The sequence below is a fragment of the Dreissena polymorpha genome, chromosome 4 (genome assembly GCF_020536995.1).
Source record: "Dreissena polymorpha isolate Duluth1 chromosome 4, UMN_Dpol_1.0, whole genome shotgun sequence".
NCBI classification, from domain to species: Eukaryota; Metazoa; Mollusca; class Bivalvia; order Myida; family Dreissenidae; genus Dreissena; species Dreissena polymorpha.
Window position 1 is genome coordinate 89,259,382 of NC_068358.1, and position 24,123 is coordinate 89,283,504.

Sequence of the window (24,123 nt, forward strand, 5' to 3'; positions counted from 1 at the left end):
TACTTTGTGTTTTAGTTTCCTTAATCTAAATTAAGTCATGCATCTATATGTACTTTAAGCAGCATAGCATGACTTCCAAATGACCGACTGCTCTTTCATATGTGAAAGAGATTGACACGAAATACCTACCCATCTATATTTAAGTTTATATGTGCATTTCAATTTTATAGTTTTATAGCCTTTTATGTGGTGCAATATAAGTGTACTCTAGTAAATTTGAAATTAAGTAATGGCATTCCTCTCAACATACATAAAGAGTTCCAGATAACTTCTTCAGCAAAATCTTGGTTTACACTCAAGTAAACAATCCAGCCTTACAGTGTATTATTAATTCGTTTTTACCGGTAAGTATAATTTTTGGCACATCAGCATTTAGGTGTATAGTCTAAGAAGAGCTCATGACAATTTCCGGGTTACAGCAGACTATTTGCGAAAAAAGGACCAGATAATGGAAAACGTTTGGCTTTTACTGTTTTAAAGATGGTCTGTAATTCATAATAACGTTTAATGTGGGCCTAGACGAGTGAGAACTCATTGATCAAATGTTTACAATATATGCATTGATACTGAGTTTTACGCATGATCGCAAATTTTGAATTCTTATTTTATTTTTTCAATGTGTTACCGTACGCACATAATGTAAGTTTGTTACTAAACCTTTTTTTCATTTTGTACGACTTTAAGCGTCTGATCTGGAGCTCTGCATACATATATTAGTAGCATACTAGTATATTAAAATATATCCATAGAGTTTCTTTTGTTATTGATGGTAAATTACTGTACAAGAATTATGGTTAGTCATTAACAAAAACAAGAAATATCTTTATAAAGATATTCGGCGTGTAGTTTCTGTACCACTTATCGTAAAAAAAGTTATGTTACAGTAAAACATTTGTGTATTATAACATAACGTTTCAGCATATATATATTCAAAACTTGACATGCTCTTTAATTACACCCTGATCTTTAATGACACATGTATATCATACCAAACTTTGTATTTCGTTGTTTCCTTTCCTAAGTTAATGATGTTAAGTGTACGGACGTGATTTTACATTGCCATATGCATGAACATTTAATTTTTCCGTTTTGATTGTTTTTTCTCTAATTCAATAAGCTTAGGCATGTTTGTTCGTTAAGTACGTCAATAATTTCACGATGATTCTCGAAAGTAGGCATAAGCACATAGCCGGACCCGTGTATTTAACGTATGTCGAAACCTTCGTTTTCAAATAAGAACCTAGGCTATCACCGTTTGATGCACAGTTTATTATTACTTGGGTTCTGGTGAAAACCTATGATATCGAATAAACACTTGAGTTCTGGAAGCCATATGCAATCTTCAAGCGAGAACCTAATCTTGGGATTATACGTCGAACCGCTTGCCATAGCTTAGCGCTATTAATAATTGTAAATTATCTAAGGCCTCCGAAATATTTGTGACTAAAAAATATTTTTTTATACCTCAATAACGTTGCTAGTATTTTTTCTGTGATGATTTTAATCGTCCCTTGAAGTGTACAACAATGGTGATAAATATATCGCATTGTAAACGGGGCATATCGACGGCTTGGACGGTATTTTAATTTCTAAATAAATTTATCCATTACAATAAAATTATTTATTAATTTCTCAAAACACATGCCTTGTTGTTTAAATATTCTAGGAAGACATATGCCCACGATAAACGCTTTGATAGAAATTATGAGCATTTTTCGAAACCTAAACGCAGTTTTCAAAACCTAAACGCGGACATTAAGTTCAAGGGGTCAAAATGTGTGTGCGTATGGAAAGGCATTGTCCGTACACACATGCATACCAAATATGAATGTTACATCGTAAGCCAATTAAAAGTTAAAATGACAAGGGCTGTTTGTAAAACATGCATGCGCCCAATATGGGCTATAAGTTGTAGTAGCAGCCATTATGTGAATACGTTTTTTGTCACTGAATACGTTTTTTGTCACTGTGAATGGTGGTGGTGGTGGTGGTGGTGGTGGTGGTGGTGGTGGTGGTGGTGGTGGTGGTGGAAATACTAGTAGTAGTAGTAGTAGTAGTAGTAGTAGTAGTAGTATATATATATATATATATATATATGATCAAAATGTGTGATTTTGACCTTTGTGTGTGACTTTGACCATGACCCTAGCAACCTGGATCTTATATTTGAAACTCAGCTAGATAATTGAGAACAATTGTGACAGTTATAACAGAATTCCTTGATGCATAGTAAAGGAATTACCAATTAATGAATAATTCCTCAAATTTGTGACCTTTGACCTCAATGTGTGACCTTGACCTTAGCCCCTAGGATTATGGGTGTTGAATGTGAAACAACCCCAGATGATTGGAATAACTATAGAAAGTTGCATGGCTCTGGCTCATGTGTTAATGAAGATAAAGCTCTAAGCTTCTATCAAAAAGCATTTTTTTCAAGATACAAAGGGCCATGACCTTAGCCCCTAGAATTATGGATGTTGAATGTGAAGCACCCCTAGATGATTGAGAACAACTAGGGCAAGTTGCATGGCTCTGGCTCATGTGTTAATGAAGATAAAGCTCTAAGCTTCTATCAAAAAGCATTTTTTTCAAGATACAAAGGGCCATGACCTTAGCCCCTAGAATTATGGATGTTGAATGTGAAGCACCCCTAGATGATTGAGAACAACTATGGCAAGTTTCATGGCTCTGGCTCATGTGTTAGTGAAGATAAAGCTCTAAGATTATATTAAAAAGCATTTTTTTCAAGATACAAAGTGTACATCATCCTCTTATCCATATAATATACTCATACCAAGTTTCAATGAAATCCGCTAAAGCACTAACAAGATATGGCTCTGGACACAAAAGTGCCGGACGGACGGAAGGACGGACAAACAGCGCCAAAACAATATCCCTCCGCCTATTACTGGGGATAACAAATGCCTACGAAATGTTCACGACTTAAGTAAGGCTAACGGGTGTATACTTTAAATACAATATTTAAATGGTTCACTTTTTTGCAAATAGGACTAGATGGTGAATTATAAAAAACATTTATTAGAAACAAGATGGTAACATTTCAAACAATGTACAAAGCAAAAAATACAATTTCATGTTATGGTACAATTCTGCATTAACATGTTATACAATTTAACAACCGACGTTTAAACATGTGTTCAATTTAGGAACTAATCAGAACACAGAGCCCACTACTTACAACTAATAAAGAAAAAAAAAATGAAATTAAGCATTCCACTAAAACTGAATTAAGAGTGAAGGTAGGTAACAACAATTTTTCATTTCAGAAACTACAGAAGTGAACTGCCAATAACGATTATACAATGATTTAGTGACAATTGTTTTGCTCTATGGGACATATATATCTGAACTAGTTTTATGCAGGTGAAGTGTACCTGAACAGTTTTAAAAGATAACAGTGAAAATAAGGGACATTCTGCTATATACAACACAGGATTAATTTGTACCTGTATTTAAATTAGTATAAACCTGCATTTTAAACATACTGTTCTTTGAGAAGTACATCATAATGTAGCCTAGATATTAGTATACATGTATAAATTTCATAGATAAACAACACACACACTAGGCCACCATGCCACTTTAAGGATTAGAAGATGCAAGATACAACCTTTTATTTATAATATGTATATAGTACTAATAAAAGTAAAAAATATCTATGTTCATGTTTAGCTATGGACGGACCACAAACTGATTATAACAAAATATCTAATATTAAGCTTTTTTTTCCTGTGTACATGCTATTATTAAGGAAAACCTTGCACACTGCCTTTAAATAACTTTCTTTACCAGACCTGAAAATTGAAATATTAACACACTGACCAACTAAGCAATTTTTGAAAACAGGTTGAAATTTGCAAGCCACAAAGGGATTCCACAGATCTCCCAATTCCTATGAGTGCTCTACTGCAGCTAACCAGGCAGTAAACGGTTCTTCATACATAAGCTTTATAACCAGTTCATAAAACTTGCAGCACAAACACAATGAATTTTAAAACATCTGATATCTTAAGACCCGTCAGGGCTCTAAAAAGACAAAATTAAGACACACATTAATTTTTTGATTGTACATAGTTGGATTCCAGATGATGCTTTTGTAGAGAGCTGGAGTTGCCATTTCAGGTTCTAGGACCACATCTTTTCAAGTTTCAAGTGTTTAACTCTCTTGTTTTATACTGTAAGGCAAAGTCAGGAAATCATATTGCTCACAGGAAACTTGAATGCATTCATGTCTTTCCTTCCAATAGAATATCCTTGATTTCACAACCATTGATGGACTCTGAAAATATAATTTGACAATTGTTAAGGACTCTCTATTATACCATTACAAATGTTTAAATTAATGTATAAAAACAAATTTAGTTGAACATGATTGTTTACAACTGTTTTACAATTGTTTGTTGAAATGTTTTATGACAATTTACAACATTTTACACTATTTTGAGTGTCAGTAATACAGTCCACCAGAACAATGTATAAAAGAGAGTTGTTTAAAATGTGGCAATCTTATTGAGATAAAATGACTGAATGGATAAATACAAAAAAAGATAATATAACTTAAACTAATAAGATATTTTAGAGTAAGCGCAATAAACTCAATGTTGGAAAGTAGAAATTGTTAATTTTTTTGCAAATAGCAATTGGGAAATATGCTTCCCCTGGTTATAGTTAACATGCATACTCAATTTGAACACCATGTCTTATATCTCTGAAAAAATACAGACATAAACTGCCTAATAGAAATTGGAATGTCCTGATTAAAGCTATACTGTTTTACTATTAATTAAAGCTAATGTTTATGTTAATGTTTATTTAAAGTTAATTAAATACAGTGTCTTTATGTTGCCAAAAATTTGCTTATAATATCATTATAATTATTGTCTTAAACCTAGTTATATCAATTTATTACATACTATTTTATTTTTACTGTGTTTTAATATTGTAGCCAGTATAGTTTAATTACTTAAGTTTTGTACGGCATTTTTATTTATATCACACAATTTTAGATTATTAATCCTTTAAGTAATGCTGCATAATAGCATCAATCACTCTTATATTTTATCAATTGAATGTACATAAATATGTTTTGTACAACGCCATTGAGTATAATTATATAAATAGGTGTTTAATCAAATTACCGGTAGCAAGTTTCAAGTTGCAAAGCTAAAACATAGTCCCACACAGATTTAAAGCAGGGCTTTGGGATAACAAATAAAACTCGAAACAGGCAGCAACTGGGTAATCCACAACAGGAACAACTAGGCCGAGAAAAAAATTGTTTTCAAAAGCCGACGGACCCTTTTTGTGTGCGGAGCAGACCCTAAGCATTTTATTGCCGTTTGAAATAAAAAGTACTTGTTTTTTTTTATTTCTTTTTTACATTTTATCATATCTCAAAAACATAATTTGGCCAACTTCTTAGTATATGGAAAGAATGTTATATAGGCAATTGGGAGATTTTTGTCTCTGGATATCTTTGTTTCAGTAGGAATAGCTTGTGTATAAATTAAAAATCATTTAAAAAAGGAAATGCCAACCTACCTACTCTAAATCATATTGAAATATTTGTTTTGCAATATTAGTGGAAACAAACAAATTTTGTACGCACTAGTAAAATTAACATTATTGTGCAGTTTTTAACCACTATTGTCACAATTAATTTAGTCCAAATATTATCAAGATAATGAGTACCGTTTTCAATAATGAGCTATGAAAACAAACACTTAGTTACTACACATGTAATTCTAAAAGGTAAATTGTATACGCACTAGTACAATTAACATTACAATGCAGTTTTTAACCACTATTGTCACAATAAGAAAAGAATTCATGTAGTCCAAATATTTTCAAGATAATTATTACCATTTATGATAAAGTGCTATGAACACAAACACTTAGTGACTATACATGTAATCCTTAAAGGTAAATTGTCAACAAGAGACTCTTTTAGTTTGTAAGGAACATAAAAAAATGCATTTTTGTATCCTGCAACATTGTTTGCAAAATTTAAAACAGTCTGACAGAATTTTGACTCCGACTAAACAAACGCATCTCAATTGTCAAAATCTACAGTAACAGGAAACAGTTTTGATGCAATGTATTTTACAGTTGAATAGTGTTGTTGAAGATGGATCCTTGTTATACCCCGTTATAAATAAAGGCATAATTTGAATAAATGATTATTCAGGGCCCTCAATCTATCAAATCTGCGGCTGAATTTCGGCCGCAGTCCCCCACCTGAAAAGTATATTTTTTTCCCCTTTTGAGGGGAAAAATTCCCCCTGATTAATTTTTTTTATATATTTTAAAGATGTGTATCATGATTATTATATCTCAATTCTATTTCAATTTAATCTTGTTAAACATACTTTATTATGAGAAAAGAAATGAATATAGTGCAAACATGTACAAATGTAATAATTAGAGAGTAGTAAAAAAATCCCCCAAAAATGGAAACGCCGCAAAAATTCCCCCTCATGAGGGTAGCGACCCGCTTCCCCTAAAATGGATTGAGGGCCCTGGATATAAAAACTGGTAGTGGTATCAAATGTTCTTGTCGCCGTGACGTAGTGGATATGGTGTCCACCTAGCGATTATGAGGTCAAGGGTTGGAACCCCTCTGTGGGAGCGTTCTTTAGATCTCCCCCATTGAAACCCAGGAAACAGACTCGAGAGTGTTTCAAATATTCCTTACTTTTAGGCTTTCTATGCAATCGAGCTTAAATAAATAGGTTTAAAAAAAAAATTGTTGTCAGGCTGACTGACAGTCTTTCATCTACACATTTTTTTTTCAATTTAAACTGTACAGTTGTTTGCTTGAATTTGTTTTCTGCAATTTGGGCCCAATGAATTTACATGTACATGATACCCCACCATGTCAACATGATTTAACTTAATTTTGACAATGGTACATGTATGTTAAATCACCTGGTTGTCACTATTGTTTCCAAAATGAATTGTATCGCGGGCATCAATTATTATCATGACCATAACAAACGGTAAACGCAGATCTAGTACTTAATCTAGAATATAATTTAACCAGTATAAACAAGATTATTTACAATAAAGACTTCATTTGTCGATATCGTGATACATAAAAAACAATATCATAGCGTAAGTTCGACACACTTTCTTATAAACTTTATGTAGGAATGTTAATCGATAAATGATTATGTAAGTATACCTTAATTGTCGTCATCCTTGTGTCCGAAGATTAAAATTACCAAACTCATGATCTGAAAAGTTGTTTACAGTATCCATGGAGGCAGACATCTTGAAAACTTCGCAGTAAATATTCGCCGATTTGCCGTTTTGCAAGACGTTGTTTCATTGGTTAGTTCGATTTAGCTCTTATCAAACTGTTTGGGTCAAACAAAGTATCACAACAGTTACAAATATATCACCGCAGTGATAAATTTATTACCGCAGTGACAAAAATGTCACCGCGGTAACAATTTTGTCACCGCTGTGATATCTATTTTAAGCTGTTGGCGTATCTGTACTTTTGACCCAAAGGGTACGTCATACTTTATTACGAAGTGTAATTTTCGGAAGTTGCTGAGTGCTATTAAAGTAAGTGCATCGTTCAGGGCATACTAAAAATAATGGAAATAAAACGTCTGCTGGTAAAACTCCAACACTTTGGAAGGACATGGCTGTTATTTCTGATAATATTTCTGCGACATTCAGGTACGTTTTTACTTTAGTTTAGTTTAGTTTTAACCTATATAGTTTAGCTCGAAATAAAGATCAAGGCTTATTTAAATCGCTATTGAATCCATCTACGTGAATTATGGTACGGTTTTGTTATTTGAATAAATTATTTACAACCGGAGAAATGGCAGTTATGTATAGATTGATTATTGCTAAAGCTCTTAATAATGACATTAACAATAAAACATGTCTAATATTTAATGAAGCCTCTATCGATAAAAATATTCGTGATTATGTTATCTTTAAACGGTCACTAATTCGTTTTAATGCATAGCTATAAACATTAAATGATATCGATGGAAATGGTTTTCATTTGTCAAAATTGACTTATCACATGACTAAATGTAATATCACAATCATATGGTTCGTTGTAATTTAATTATATACCGTAGGAAAACCGGTTTAAGATTTGTCAATTTATGAAAAATGATTCGACACTGCACGTTATGATATTCTTCGAATTGAGTGTGGGGAGCAATGCCCATAAGACGGGCAATGGTCAATAAGACAAAATCGAACTGGCACATATTAATATTACGAAAAGAACACCGGTTGCATTTTAACTATTTTGTACACGCGTCGTTAGATTAGCTAATATGATTTTCGTAGAATAATACACGGTAACCAATGAGATTTTTCAAAAATTATTTGTGAGGTCGAAATTCTGCTAGCCTAATTTACATTGGTCAATTGAAAGCATAGTATCGCCCCTTTTTTACACGACATCACATACAAAGGAGTGTCAAGAAAATCCCATGTTTCTTATATAATATCATTATGAAATCGATGCCACGGTAATATTGCCACTAACTACGGTGTGCCAAAAGGCTTAACATACTTGTTTAGTAAATACTTTATTTTAAACGTCCTAAATGTATTTGAATATCAACATTCTGGAGTGTCGATCTTATATGCATACATTATGATTACATTTGATGTGAATATAAATTAACAAATGTAGATACACATGTAAATAAATGCTGATTATTAACAAATGCGCCAATCACCCCTAATTTAGTTGCCAATAAAATACTAAGGCTAATGAACACTGTTCGGGGATAAATGCCAATGTCCAAGTTTAAACTGAACACTTATCAAAGGGTGTGAAACGCCAATATTTGCGGACCGCAAGTTTTGTTCGATTAAAGATTTATTTCAATTAACAATTCGAGATTAACATGAACAAAGAAGGGACACTTGGGACCATGTTAAGAGTTAAACAAATGCGATTCATTTGAATTTACGTTGTATATAAAGCAACTATCTTTAAATGAAATAAATTATACATATCTGTTTAAAAACGTCGCGAATTTAGCGTAGACATGAATATGTATTGTATGTTTATATCCGACTTATATTTAAATAAAGGTATTATTGATGCGGAGTTTGGAGAATGATATTCGCCCGATGACAGACTCACGAAAAGTGTTCCTGGTCGCGGTATATTATGGGTTTTTGTAACATGAGCAGTTAACCTGATGATTTACTGAATGTATGATGAAGACGATCTATTTAATGTCTACAGTAAACTTTACCATCTGTGTACGTTACATTTCAATCAACAGCATGGTGTTTTAAGACGATTTTGCAATAAGAAAAAACTTGAATGTTTACCACAATCCTTGTGTATTATAGTCCCGGATAAATGGGTATCACGGGAATTTAGCCTTGCTTAAATTCATATAGTAAGCTGTATTAAATTATCATTTTACCAGAATGTTATTGTTTGTTATTATGGCAGTATGTATTTATAAAAGTAACTCATTGACATAACGTGTACTCGATTACAATAACTTTATTTTTACTGAACTATCAAATGACTTTAAATATATTCAGTTTTATATGTTTTTATTAGATTGAAAATATCAATGTATAGGATCATTGTAAGTCTAATAAAATAGAGAGCACATACTATACTATCATAATTCTAGTACTACCGTACAACATTTCTCCGCGAAATGTTCCATACCACAAAATTATTTCAAAATAAGACATACAAATGACGTATGATATTTTTAATAAATGAGTGTTAGAGAAACAAATCAGCCGCTGTCGGAGCGGAAATATCGTTGAAAGTATGATTCGATGTTTAAGCAATTATGAACGTTAATGCTTTTGCTGTAATTTATTTTCGAGATTTTATATGCTTGATAAAATGATTTACTTTTATGATTCGGCGAATGTTTAATTACATACTTAACTGTTTACATTTTTACCAGTCAGGAAAATCAAAATGTAATTATGACTTAATAGTTAAGATAACGTTTGCGCTAATGCGAATTCATTTTATTTAACACAACGATTTTATTGCTCAGTAAGCTATGATTACTTTTATACAGTTATATTGCGACAGAACAGCTGAATGTGTTGACCAACGTTCTACAAATCGCTCAGCTGTTTTATGGGATAATTGAGATGCAGCAGACCACATTTATCGATTGAAGAATGTCGTGGTGTATCTGTTCAGTAAAGTGAACGATAGTTACCAGTTTGGAGAAGATATTTGTTTTTTATAACGCAATAGCGACTTGCAACATTTTATTTTTGTGAATGATGAAGCAGTCATTCGATGAATAAAATCGCGCAAGTCATTGTTATGACACAACGTAGAGTGGGTTTTACAAGTATCAATTGGATTTAAGTGTAAAAAATAATCCCATAAGAGTGCTATTTTTTAAGTTTTAGTTCATTATGTGTACGAGTGTTTTATACATAAAATGAATGTTTTGCGTACATTATTTCATTGAGTATATGTCCTCTTAAGTATACTATTTAAGCATGTAGAATATTATGTCAACACAATTATCGATAAATACCTAAGTTAGCTCAGCGTTGATAATAAATAAAATATGTACGGTGCACACAGTGTGAACGATAAAATGATGCTTATACATCACAGATGTGCTATGTAATTATTTATTAAACATTAGTCACGCTAAATGAAAATTTGAGGGATCTAAACAAAACCATTCATAAACATGTGTTATAGATTGCGTCGATTGAAACACACCTTGTTTGAATAAGAAATGCAAAAAACGAAATTTATACAGTTCATCAGTTAAATTATATAGCGTAATTTGGAAATTACTTAAGAAAAAAAACTAGATATTTTATTGATTAATATGTTTATATATATATTTTTACGAACTTTGCAAACAGTCATCTCATTTACGATTGGGTTATTCGAACAAACTCACAGAAGAAAATGTACCGACAAGCGTATCTGCTTTAACAAAGATTAGGAAAAAAAGATTGAACGAAACAAAACTCAAATAACACAGATAGAAAAAAACAAGAAGCAAAGACATGGAAACTTTTATAATCTGAACAACAGTTAAAATAATTTCTTTTTCTAAATGGACCATTAACAATACGGTCACATGTATATATGTATAGCAAAGCATTACAAATTAAATGCAAAATTTGATATAACTGTTAATTCGATTATTTAAGGTATTTAAATTATCATTAAAACGGCGTGTAATAAAGTGCGTTTGTCATTTTAGGTCGCCGTGGTGTAATGGATAGGGTGTCCGCCTAGCGACTGGGAGGTCATGGGAGCGTTCTTTAGCTCTCTCCCAAAGACACCAAGTACTGGTTCTAGGCCCAGGAAACGGACTCGAGAGCGTTTATATAAGCCTAAGGCCTCAATTCAATCGAGCTTAAATAAAAAGGTTTAAATTTGGATTATATATACAACGTATATACATTTCTGATTTTTCCGATGAAAGCTGTTTTATATCAATACGTGCAGATAGTTGTACCTGGTATATATCCAAATTACTCATTCGAAAGCAACAGTACCCATGTGACTAAATGTGATGACGACAAAGTAAGTCAATCTCCAACTTTGCCTCGGAATATGCTGACCGCCAGTCTCGACCAATCCAATCAATTTACACTTTCATATCGTTTACGGAAAAGCACGTTCTCTTAAGATTTCCCAGCAATACTTCGTTCTTAATATGTGATTGAGGACGTTAAAATGTAATCGTTTGAAATGCAACACTATGCTGGTAACAATATTTACTTTCTAAACCCAAAATTGTTTGAAACTGAAACCCAACTTTCGGAATGACAGACGCACTTTATTACACGCCGTTTTAATGTCAATTCAAATACCTTAAATTGTTACTCAGTAACTATTGCATTTTCTGCAAAATCGTTGAATACACATCATAAAAAGTACTAGTGACTTATATAAAATGGCACGAATCTTTGATCATATTATAATCAACATGTTTCAATAGTTACCGAGTTTTCTCTCTATAAATTAAGATACTCTCGTAGTCTTAAACGCTTACATATCCATGTGTGTAGTAGCCTCATTTCATCAACAATACATATTAAGTCTGAATGACAGCAATCGCCGTGATGCAAATATGTTTTCCCTTAAATTACTGTCGACACGTTGATTTCATAAATTAGGTTAATGGTTTGAGTATTATAACGATCGCAATTGATCAGTAACTTGATAGAAAATGGTTTAAATCATTACTAATCATGAGACCTACACATCATTCAATTGGTCCTGTCTGATCAATCTCTGTTGTTTGGATATAAATTAAACTGCCAAGCACAATTGTTTATTCAATATGTTTAGATTGAAGTAGCAATTATTCGAATGCATCAGTTGGGTTTATTGCTGTAAGGCAAGAAATAGTTTTGCAGCTTTATTGCTTTTCATTTTGCAGGATTCGCTTCGCGAATTCGTGAATTCGTTCTAAATATATATAGTTTTATTTTCCATTAGAGTTGATAGTGACTTTACTCCTTAATGAAAAATTAAGAATATACCAACTTACAATTTTACTGTAATAGAAACAATGTTTATATGGAATCGGTAAGGATAAAATATATACACACAATCTAGGGTGCGTGTTTGTATATCGAACTGTGTTGAATTTATAGGAATACCTATTTTCTGAAACAAATACAGTGACATATTTGTCACTAATCGTTTTGCTACGTTCAAACGTAAACATTAAAAGTAAAAGCAGAGTATTATCAACATGAGATCATTTATTAAGGGTCCTTTACTTGACTCGAGTGATAAATGGAAATGATTTGTTTGTTATTTATTTGAGCCTTATGTACGTTCGTTAGAAATTAGAAGTTAATGATATGTGACATTATTAAGTTAAACTATTGATTATCATAATTGTTTTCCGTATTATTCAATGTATCAAAGCCGATCTATACAATACATACATTTCAAATAAACGCATACATAACGTAGTTACTCGATTTGTATTACTGCATATACAAGTATTGAAATCGCATTATTTAAGATTCAACAGCACTTTTATTTGACCATCATTTGGACTTTTAATCTATCTACCACCCACGATCACTTCATTTTTGTAATGTAATAAGCCTCGAATATTATTCTGATAGTTTTTGCTTTCAAGTTATATAAAATGCATATGACTGTCAATGAAATTTCGTTTAATCGAAACATCAACGCAAAATTGTATTAAATTAGTACTGGTCTTATGCTTTTACAAATCTATAAATAATATTAATATATGTACGCCTTTTTCTAAAGTTTTAAAGAGTATCAAAAACGACACCACAGTGTTGGAGTCACATAAAGAGCTCTATTCTATTTATGCTACACTATTCGTATTGCATGTGGTTATGTTGAACTCATTCAACATTTATTTTAATCCGCGACCTGTGTAATGATTTCTTCTCAGTAGTATTCATTACTTGGCACTAAAACGGGACGGGCATAACGTTTTTGTAAATGTGCCATGACTTGAAAATTGTATTAATGTATTGTATAATACTGGTTGCTTCACGATAAACTTTAATTATTAATCGCGTTATGCAAATGGTTCAATGAATCAACTAATATAATAAACGCAAAATATAATTAAGTACTGTAAAGAGTCCTTAAACATGAAAATATTAATATTTAGAATGTAGACTTATATTTTAAAGTTTCTTAGTCTACGCAGTGATGTAAAATAAATATGTTTACAATATCTACACATGTCGTAAGACTATGGTTGAATACGTTACGTCAAATGGACAGTAATATGTGTATACATGGAATGCGCACATCAAATACATGAGTTTAGGCCAGCATATTAGCTAAATACGTTTTATCGACTAAGGCATTCAGCATTCATGCCATATGCGTGCCAATGAATGAGCAAACTCAACATTAACGGTGTTTCGCATCATATGTATAATGTCATTTCTTCATCATACTGGCAACACCTATATTGATAATGTATTGCACGAATTGGTGGCACATTAAGCAATTATTGAGAAATCGTGATGCTTTTCTTGGAACAATACATGTAATTAGGATCGGCAAAAATATGCAATTCATTAATACTTAAATGCCAAATAATAGATACGACGAATTATGTATAATTCTCAATTTGAACGGTGTGTGCGTTTAACAGTTATATAAAAAAATATCGAGCATTACTAGTTGATATTTTTAATTTTTTTAATTTGAATCATCCCAAGGTTCACATCAAATTCGAAAAAAATTGAAATGCAATATTAAGTATGTGATTACATCAGTGCATTTAATATTACTGCGACTTCGATAATATTACAGATTATGCGTAACTGTTCATCGTCACTTAATTGATTACCATGTATATTGGTGTTTGCTAAAACCATTGCTAGTTATGTAAAAAGAACGTTATCTATTAAACGATTTAACAAAGTATGCATGAACATTTATATTTTTGATAAATCATTAAATTGTGTTCAAATATTTTGTGCACACACGTTAATGTACTTAAAGTGCAAGATTATCAAACAGTTCATACTTACTGATATTCTAGTTTACTCAGTAATCGTCTGTTCCAATACAGATTACTCTAGAATTTTCTATATTCAATGGGCTTTATAATCGAAAATGCACGGGAGTAACATTGCATGTGTCTGCAACAGAAGCTATAACAGCATACTTAGCAAAATAACAAATGCTGTGTTGTGTATCATATAAAGGCTGTGCGTAATGTTTACAGTCTGACCAAAGAATATACTACAAACTTCGCCCGACTAGTTTTCATAATCCACACCATTTGTTAACGATTAACTTAAATGCCAAATACATTAACGACCAATGGGAGAACATAATACACACAGTATGAGTAAATTATAGTGCGACTCATGTTAAAAATAAAATGACGCACATTATTTCTAAATGTTGTGTGTGATCGTATGATCAATTATTGTATTATATATGATAGCTTACATTTTTGGGGCATAAACGGTTGATTCTTGGAATTAATGCATGCGGGAATTAGTTTTTCAACTTATTGCTAAAAGGCCCTTGCATAATTTGACATAATATTAAATATATGTATTTGACATGTATTCGACATAAGTTGGACAAAAATCAATATATTATATATTTACGCCATCATTTGTTACGCATGTGTATTGCCTTTCAGCATTTAATTTTCACATTGGCATATGCTCATGTGCATTTAGACCGATTATATTTAAAAGTCATAATTATCTTGTAAAATATTTCAGTTATTATGGAACACAGATGTTAAATAAACACATTACAATAATCTCGTGTAAAGCATTGTATTTAAGTAATAAATAACAAAGATTAACACAAAGTATTACAAAAGGTGTAAATAGTTCGTATTAACGCCATTAATAGAGATAAGCCATACTGCACAACTTAACTTAAGTTTCATTTTTATCGCTCGCTCTTCTTTTGAGCAACATTGACATGAAAAAGTGCTCAAGAATTGCAAAAAGGCCAACGTTCACAATTTGTTCAAATAAAATTTCGGCATATATGTTACTATTAAAAGATTTGATAAAATTAGCATGCAATCGGGACAGGGTTTACCCACTGAACATATGTGTATCGTCATGTCACCTATTTTTGCGATGCGCGCGCACAGATTGCTCCGTGTAACATTTTCGGGGAATCGTGAAAAAGAAGAAGAATTTTCTTTAAAATAAATCAAATCCATGAAAGTATTGTATTTACCCTAGCGCAGTGGTTTACAATGTATGTGCAAGGTCAATAAAGAGAACCGAAAAACATTATTGGAGTATGAAGCATGCATTTCGATTATTTCAGTTGAAGAAAGATTTGGAAATTCAATTATACTAGTTTTTTGCTTATTTTAGTCGTGTCTGTATTTATGTTTAAGCGCTGTGATGTAAATCAACAAAATACTCGGAACGCATGCATGTCACGTCATCACGAGAGCCGCGTTCTTAATGTAAACCAAGTGATCGAAAGTAGGCTATGCTCGAAATAAGGAAATCGTACGATAACCCATCCTTCCACGTAGCAAAAGATACTATCATTTGATCTTCACCGCATTTCAGTGCGTCGTCCAAAAAGATGCTATAAACGTTTTGAAGTCGTCAGTGAGAATTTATTTTCTAACAACACTTAAACTAGCGACTAGTTGTATTTTCATCGCTTTGCGGGATATCTATGACGATAGCCGTGAATTGCGTTTGTACTGAGTTCATATGAGGTGTTTGAGACGAAGAAACTAATCAAACTTATATTGGATGACAACCCAGAATTTAATTGCAGCCGCAAAATAAAATTGAATTCCTTCAACATTTAAATAATACAAATAATCGTTTGATAGTTTGATTTATGTTCCGTATAAACATTAACCTAACACGAACAACCTAAACTTGATAACTTATTTGGTAGCTAATTGTTGCAACGTACAAATTCAAATGTGTATGTAAGCAAACAAAATATTTTGAAAGCAAGTCGTTTGAAATGCATAACAAAAGTAGGATTGTATCGCTTAGTGTATAATCTCAGGATACACTGTACTTAGTCGTTAGGTCCTCAACATACGCATGCGAACATCTTGACCGCAACGATGCTGTTAAGAATTTGATGATATTCTTCATAACTACCACGTGTTTATCTTAATACGAATGATAAATAAAAGCTAGTGTTAACAACCGGATAACAAATTCCACGTCCACATTGATGTTATCGATAGAGAATAATCTTGCTAATCCGTTTAGATTGAAATATAAAAAAGCGCGTACATCGGTTTACATACCATACGAGTAACGTTGGAAATAAGATTTTAATAATCTGATTACGATTAATCACGATTTATGGACTATATATTTCCAATAGCTACTGCAAATATTTTTTTCAAGGGATGTTGATTATAAATCACAACATATCTCAGTTCCACTTTTGGTATGTTTGTTTCATATTTAGTAATTCTGGTAACCTTTCGGCGGCAGAAATTGAACGTTTCGTGTAGGTAACAACATGACATGGTACAATCCAAGATAAGTTTCCATGGAACGTTATGAAGTTAATCTGGAACAACCCATATTATGCACACAGAACAGGAAACATTCCGAAATGTTAGCTAAACAACAACCTATAAATACTACCGGAAATTGTAAAGTTTCACCTGTAGTAAATAAACTATTTACGTATTGTTAAACGAGTTTAATCAGTGGTAAAATAAATACCAATTCAAAAAAGGCGTGGAGTTCATGCTTTTTTATTTACATTACATATATGTTATTAAAGAGTTTTGTCTCAATCTGTCTGTTATTTGTATATTGCCGCACGTTGAGCACCTTGTAGTGATCATAAGAAGTATTCCTGGTAATGGAACTCGCGTGCTTATTTGATATATAAATTATAAAGTGAGTTTAACATCTGTTGGTAGCACTGTATTATGCAACTTATGTACCACTTAAACAAAACCAATATGTAACTACTCCCTTTAAACATTATTTGCCCAAATGTGTGTCGCCAGTACGACAAACTTAAGATCTTCACACCCTGGGTATACTATCATAAGAAAGCACGTTATTAAGTCGGTAGATCTTCACCAAAAGCCTTTAAATAGGGTGACCTTTTACATAGTATCATCATGTATTGACTTTCTACTTATAGGTATTTTGTTGAAGCAAATTAGGGTCGTTAATAATCTTTAATGGTTAATTATTAGGGGGTGAAATTCCTTTACAGCATTGATGTTATCGGTTTGACTTTGGCTCGGCTTATGATGCCTTATCCCTTATGCCATACCAGATATTTGGAACATTGAAACAAAGTAAATGTACATTTTTACATGTCATATTAATAGTGTTATAAATCACATGTTTAACAGATGTTTCTACTTAATAATGTCATTGTGATGTTGACTGTTCTGATGTACAAATTTTGATTTACACTTACCCAACACACACATACACACACACGCGCGCACCCACGCACGCGCACACACAAACATGCGATTGCGCTCATCCAGTGATAAGTGAATTATTAATTGATGTTTGTAATTTGAACACTGTAATTAATTAAATTCAACACGTATGTCTGTAAAATTATCATGTATTTGTAAATGACGATAAGCTTGTTGTGCTTAATTCAAATAAATATTCTGTTCTGTTCTGTAAAAAAAAACTAAACATGAACAAACTGTTGATTGCATTAAGTATGATAATGTTTTGTCCTGTACAACATCAATGATGGGTATGGTCAATATTTATATATATATATATATATATATATATATATATTGCATTAAGTCATTCACATAGTAAATTCAAGACCATTTGGTATAATAATTGTTAAACAATTTGTAATATCTTTACTTTAGTAATTGTTTATTAAGTCTAATATATCATATATTTATGTCCACTTAATAAATGTATTATTAAGAAGCCGTTGTTATCCATTTAATAAATACGTAAACAATGCATGTAATTATCCGCCGTCCCCGATTGTTCACTGCACTCTTATGCCTTATCCGATTAGGAACCTATACTTACCGGCCTGACTGAAATTGTTTTAGGTGACATTTGGACTGAAACTCTTTCTACAATTTCTGCAAAGGTTTACTTTACAGTTTAAAGACACCTCTTCTGTTAGCTTTAGTTTTGATGATATGAAGGCAACATGATGATGGATGTGTTACCTGAGAACTCCATCCAGGGCAAGTTTTCTAATGTTTGCTTTAAACATTTCTATGTCAAATAGTACTGCAGGTGCATTATTCGCTGCTTAAACCTTTACCAATAAAAAACCCATACTCTTTTTTTTTAAGCCGCGTGTTAAATATATTTCAATATTTACGCGAATACGTACGTACTTTTGTTATATCTCCGCGAGTTAAACCGATACTCTCATGTATGTTTAATGTTGGTTTATAAGGACGAAAGACAATTTCCTAACAGCACGGCTCGGACGTCACCTGTATGCGGCTTAATTCTGCGAACATGTTCTTATCTAGTTAGGCAGTTTTCTATTATCGAATTTTTGAATAGACACACGAAAAAAAAGGTGTACGTAGAGAATACACAGCGTAATAAGCGAACAGGCATATAAACATACACAGAGACATTGTTAACTATATCGGTGATATAGAGAATACTATGTTAGTGTGATTGTGTACTTTAATTTATCCCACGAGTGAAGAAAGGTTTACATGGCGAGGCTTGCCGAGCCTTGTTAGCCTTTCTGAGACGAGTGGGATAAATTTAAGTATACAATCACACGGTCATGGTATTCTATTTATCCTTCAGTATGTTTTATTTAATTAATTCCTGAGGCAATCAAAATAGTAGTCTTAAATTGATAAAGTTAAAGCAAAAACACATTTCGTAGTAATGTTAATTGTGATCTTTCCCGTTTACGGAACTCGAAATAGTTCACGCTCAAAAAGAGTAACGAGACAAAATATCGCTATACGCCTCGATTCAAATTTAGTCAGCGTTCCATATGTTGCACACTCAAGTAGAAGTAGAACACAGACAGTTCTTGTTTCACCACTGTTAAATACCAAAAAACAAAAAAGGCTGCCATCTTGAAATTTACAAAATGTGTAGACACAGCTACGTAAAGCATGATTCAGCATTTATCCTCGCCGATATTGGTAATTTAAGTCTATAAACAACTCTTCTTTTACACACTTTTTACTAACTGACATAAAAAGTAAAACATCTACTGGTTATTGTTCTACTCACCGAAGTTGTGTAATAACCATGTTCATTTTCGTAACGTTTAATTTGCTTCCATGACTAGTTAAAATTCTGGACACATTAATTTTCTTCATCGTTATCCATATTTTCCATTTAAAAGCACTGGATATAAGCAGACAATTCTTTGTGGATAGACATTCTTTGATCGACTGCCAAAGGGACGACTTATTCATCAAAGAAATCACCCTTTTAATTCAGCGTCGATTTCCTTCAACAAAGTGAAAGACCAATTCACTGACACTTTTCTTAAATTTAATCCATCAATTGTTCAACAAAACATCGCGTTAATCGATTACATTCGACATTTTAACGAAATCGAAAATGCAGTCTCGCAAGTTTCATTCCAGTTTTATATCCAAACACCGTAATTCAAATTCATAATATTATAATAATCAATCGTAAACACACACACACACGTGTTAACTCGTTAAACGAATGCGTACCCATTGACCTGAATGACGCAATCAGGGGTGAAAGTCCCTATGTACATGTTCTAAAAATATATGTAGGATAAACCTTATCTAAAAATATCCGACGAGAAAACTAATCTTTTCTTTAAGAGTCGTATTGTTTTATATAAAATCATTTAGCTGTAGGATAAATGAACAATTAGACGTACTTATATTGATCCCGATTTCAAATACATCATTTATACGACTAAATACACGTTTATATAGCGATGTCAATAGGCATTGCAAAGCTTTTCACTTCTCATCTTTGGTGTGTTTTTAAACTGAAATATATGTGTAACTAGTTATGAATGTCGTCACATTTATAAATGTAAATGTTCATAATGTCATATAAATAGAACTAGCTTCATATTTGACTCAAACCGTTTATACAGAGATCATTTCGATCATAGTTTTTTATTTAGCACACATACCGGGGTATTTGTTCTTTAGATATAAAAGCATTATGTTATAAACACGTTTTTGTGATTAATAAATAAAACTTATACAGAGAAAAGACATATACAATTAATTGTAATTAGAACGTTATTTATATTACTTATCACGTACGATACGCAATATTAATCTTTTACAAAGTATATAATCAACTCGTTAATAGCAATTGCGAACCTGCGAAGATTAATTATATCGTTTTTGTTATTTTCCTAAATATATTACACTTAACAACAAAGATCAGTAGAATTGGGAGTAGCTAAAGGGAGCAGTAAGATATTCAAATACAGATAAACATATAAGCCACTTCACGGCTCTAAGGATTCAGTTAGCATATATTTTATTACATTCCATAAAGTGGGGAATCCTTTCATTTTCAAAGTCATTTAATTTTATAATGATTTGCAATCCAACTCATACATGCGCCATGCATTAGAAATATTCCGTAGCAAATAATTATTATTATGAGCTGTTTCTTATAATGAAACAATGAAGCATAGCTTGTGCGTCAAGTGGATGTTCACCACAACAAAACTATTATGTTGACTTGAATAATAAAGGAATCTGCAAAAGAAACTCATTCACATTTAAATAAACGGATTTGAGTATTGCATATTGTTACCTAACCATTTAAATATTTTGGGAGTACATCACTTGTTGTCGTCACTTAATATATCAGTTGATATGAAGACCTCAACAATTGCGGCAAGCGATAATTATACGAGATGTCAGGACCAACCAAGCGAAACATTGTTGCCCACTATGATGTTACCAGAACGACTGCAGTTCCAATTTCATACCCTAGGTGCATTTGTAATTATGGGAAATTAGACCATACTATGCTAGTTAGGATAAATATGAAATTCCTTCATTGAAATTGTTTTGTAAGACGGATGGTGTGAATCAAGTGTTGTAAACTTAGAGTACGCACCTCATCAGTTGAGCTATATTCGAAAGATATAGTCAGCACAAAACTGTTGCTTAGTGTTGCGAGCGTCCTCGATATCAATCTAAACAACACGTTCTTACACATTCCCATGAATGATATGTGTTTAAGACTTTAACATTGTCTTATCGTCTTATTTACGTTTTGATACATTCAGTTTGTTATTTTGAACTTCTGCTAATAGCGATAACACTGCGTAGCTAATTGTGATAAACTAACACGCATTTGTTAGGGGGGTTTTCGGTTGTTGTTAATGAATTTTTTTTCCATAAATGCTGTGTTTGACACAGCGTTTACACATTCACTAGCAATAGTTAATTGGTTTTGTTTAAAAGAACAAATGCACGAGTTGCTGCTATTTGTTTATATTAAATACACTTGAAGAACCAATATTAACATGCATGGTGGAAAAACAAATTCGGCGAAGATAAGAAAAAAATGTTGGTTTTATTAGCGAGCCATCATTTCATTTTCGTATACAGTTGGATACAGTTCCTCATTCCTGGCACCTGCTGGATATTCAATGTTTCCTGTTGTATACTCAAATCCATTTTATAAGTCGCCGTGGTGTAGTGGATATGGTGTCCGCCTAACGACCGAGAGGTCACGGGTTCGATCCCCACCGTGGGAGCGTTCTTTAGATCTCCCCCAAAGACACCAAGTACTAGTTCTAGGCACAGGACACGGACTCGAGAGCATTTATATAAGCCTAATGATTTCGATGCAATCGAGCTAAAATAAATAGGTTTAAACTAAATCCACTTTGAAAGCGCTTTTTCAAATATTAAGCTCATTATGATAACATTTGTGTGACGAGTCTTTAAACACAATGCTATTAGGCTAGATTTCGTTTTCAATTTTACAGATAATACACTCTTGTGTGTGTTCTGCAGTACACTAATGAGATGGAAAAAAAGTTAAACTATTAAATAAAGACCCAGTTCTGGAAATAGTTTGCATTCATGTTTGAGTACATTAAAATAAAATATATCTGAATGATGATGTCTTTGATGAATACATTTTACAGCAGTCGGTTTAGTAAATAACATCTATCCAAACACAATAACACGTTTAAACCAATTGCAGAGAACGAAATTGTTTACATCTGTTTTATTCAATGTGCATATTAACAAAGCATGATGTAAGCAAGTTAAAAGACATCACATAAGAAAGTTCTTGAGTGCATTGTGGGCATATATATTTTGCATTCAATGCTGTGGAGTTATGCCGATCTCTGTGTTATCATATTCTTAATGCATGTACTAGGTAACTTTCAAGATACTTTTTTGCAGTTAACAAAGGCTATTCATGGTCAATGCATTTCGCTTAGACTGGAGTGTCGTTTAGAAGAATAAAGAAAAGATCATTAAAACAAAACATCCAATGACAACAGAGAGTTGCGTGTCTGATCAGCCTGTTTGGACTGTAGTCTTGGATCCCAGTTGGCGACATTTTACGCACATTAATTAAGCTTGGTTTGCCTCGAGCGGGCCTCAATTATATTGCCATTCGGTGCGTATGAATACTATACTTGCCAAAAAACAACATCTCTTTATTTTTACCGTAGTGGGGAAACTTTATCTTGATATATTTTTATTAAATGACAATAAAGTCCAGGATTACTGAAACTCGTTTAAACAAAACGTTATTTATCAGTCTCATACCTTATGCATAGTTCATCTGTACAACAGTGACTTTTAAAAGCTAAAATAATTGAAGTAAATTAAGTGGATGGAGTCCTTTGTTGCGTATTGTGCAAAACGTTGGCTTTAACATAAAACCACAAATCTCCATAGCGCATTAATCAGTAAAAGGTTCAAACTAAAACAACACAAACGGATACGTATGTTGTGACAACATTAATATCGTAGCTGTCGGTATGTTAATCGTTCTCGTGCAAAACCTGCTATCAATTCTACTGGATACAAGCATCCAAACAGTTTTATAGTCGCATAAACAATCAAAACTGCATTTCTGAATTTGCAAACATGACCAGTGTATGAGCCCATACTGAATAACAAAGTGGACATTCTAATAGCTAAATAAGTACTTTATGTTTTGTTGGTTCAACAATTCGTTGATAATTTAAAGCTCAGCAGGCAACTATGTTGGTATACGGTAAATATACAAAGGAAATTAGGTGCAGGTTTCAAAATAGCTTTCGTATGTTCCTGTTGTTTTCAATCTGTTTGTATGTTGTTTTTTGGCACTCATGTTTAAAAAAATTGAGTACTTAGTTTTAAGATACTAAGGTTACTTGACAATACACTGTGATATATTATGTTTAAAACGCATTTTTTAGTTGTCAAATGTCTGTTTGTATTTATTTTGTTTTATTTGTTACGAGTTTGGTTTGAGCGATAACATTGATGTTGCAATTTAACAATAATTAATTATGTCACTCAATACAATTGCAAGACGTATGCAGGTAAACTATATGTTACTTTTTAATATGGTTTTAAGTTTTATTTTTTGGTGGAGCTATGAACATATAAGCATATTTTTTACCCCAAAAACATTCACTTGGCTAAAGGAAGCTATTAA

The 24,123-nt window shown here is 32.3% G+C and overlaps 1 protein-coding gene and 1 long non-coding RNA gene across 7 annotated transcripts in view; one reads left to right on the forward strand and one right to left on the reverse strand.

Moving 5' to 3' along the window:
• Window positions 1-24,123, forward strand: part of LOC127876852 (neural cell adhesion molecule 1-like) — a 207,117-nt gene that overhangs the window by 161,485 nt on the left and 21,509 nt on the right. Inside the window, exon 1 of one of the 5 annotated variants that reach the window (XM_052422347.1) lies at window positions 7,567-7,710. The exons of the other annotated variants lie outside the window; for them this stretch is intronic. Coding sequence (XP_052278307.1) covers window positions 7,626-7,710 — 85 coding nt within the window. The 5' untranslated portion in view covers window positions 7,567-7,625. Of the gene's footprint in view, window positions 1-7,566; window positions 7,711-24,123 lie in introns of those variants that run through there. 5 annotated transcript variants of the gene reach the window in all.
• On the reverse strand, window positions 2,089-7,541 carry LOC127876856 (uncharacterized). Of its 2 annotated transcripts, XR_008048115.1 has the most exons (3): window positions 7,205-7,538; window positions 2,611-4,300; window positions 2,089-2,454 (listed from the first exon to the last, which is right to left on the reverse strand). It is a non-coding gene; the product is annotated as an uncharacterized LOC127876856 (long non-coding RNA). The 2 variants fall into 2 exon arrangements; XR_008048114.1 differs by lacking the exon at window positions 2,089-2,454 and having other exon boundaries at window positions 3,024-4,300; window positions 7,205-7,541.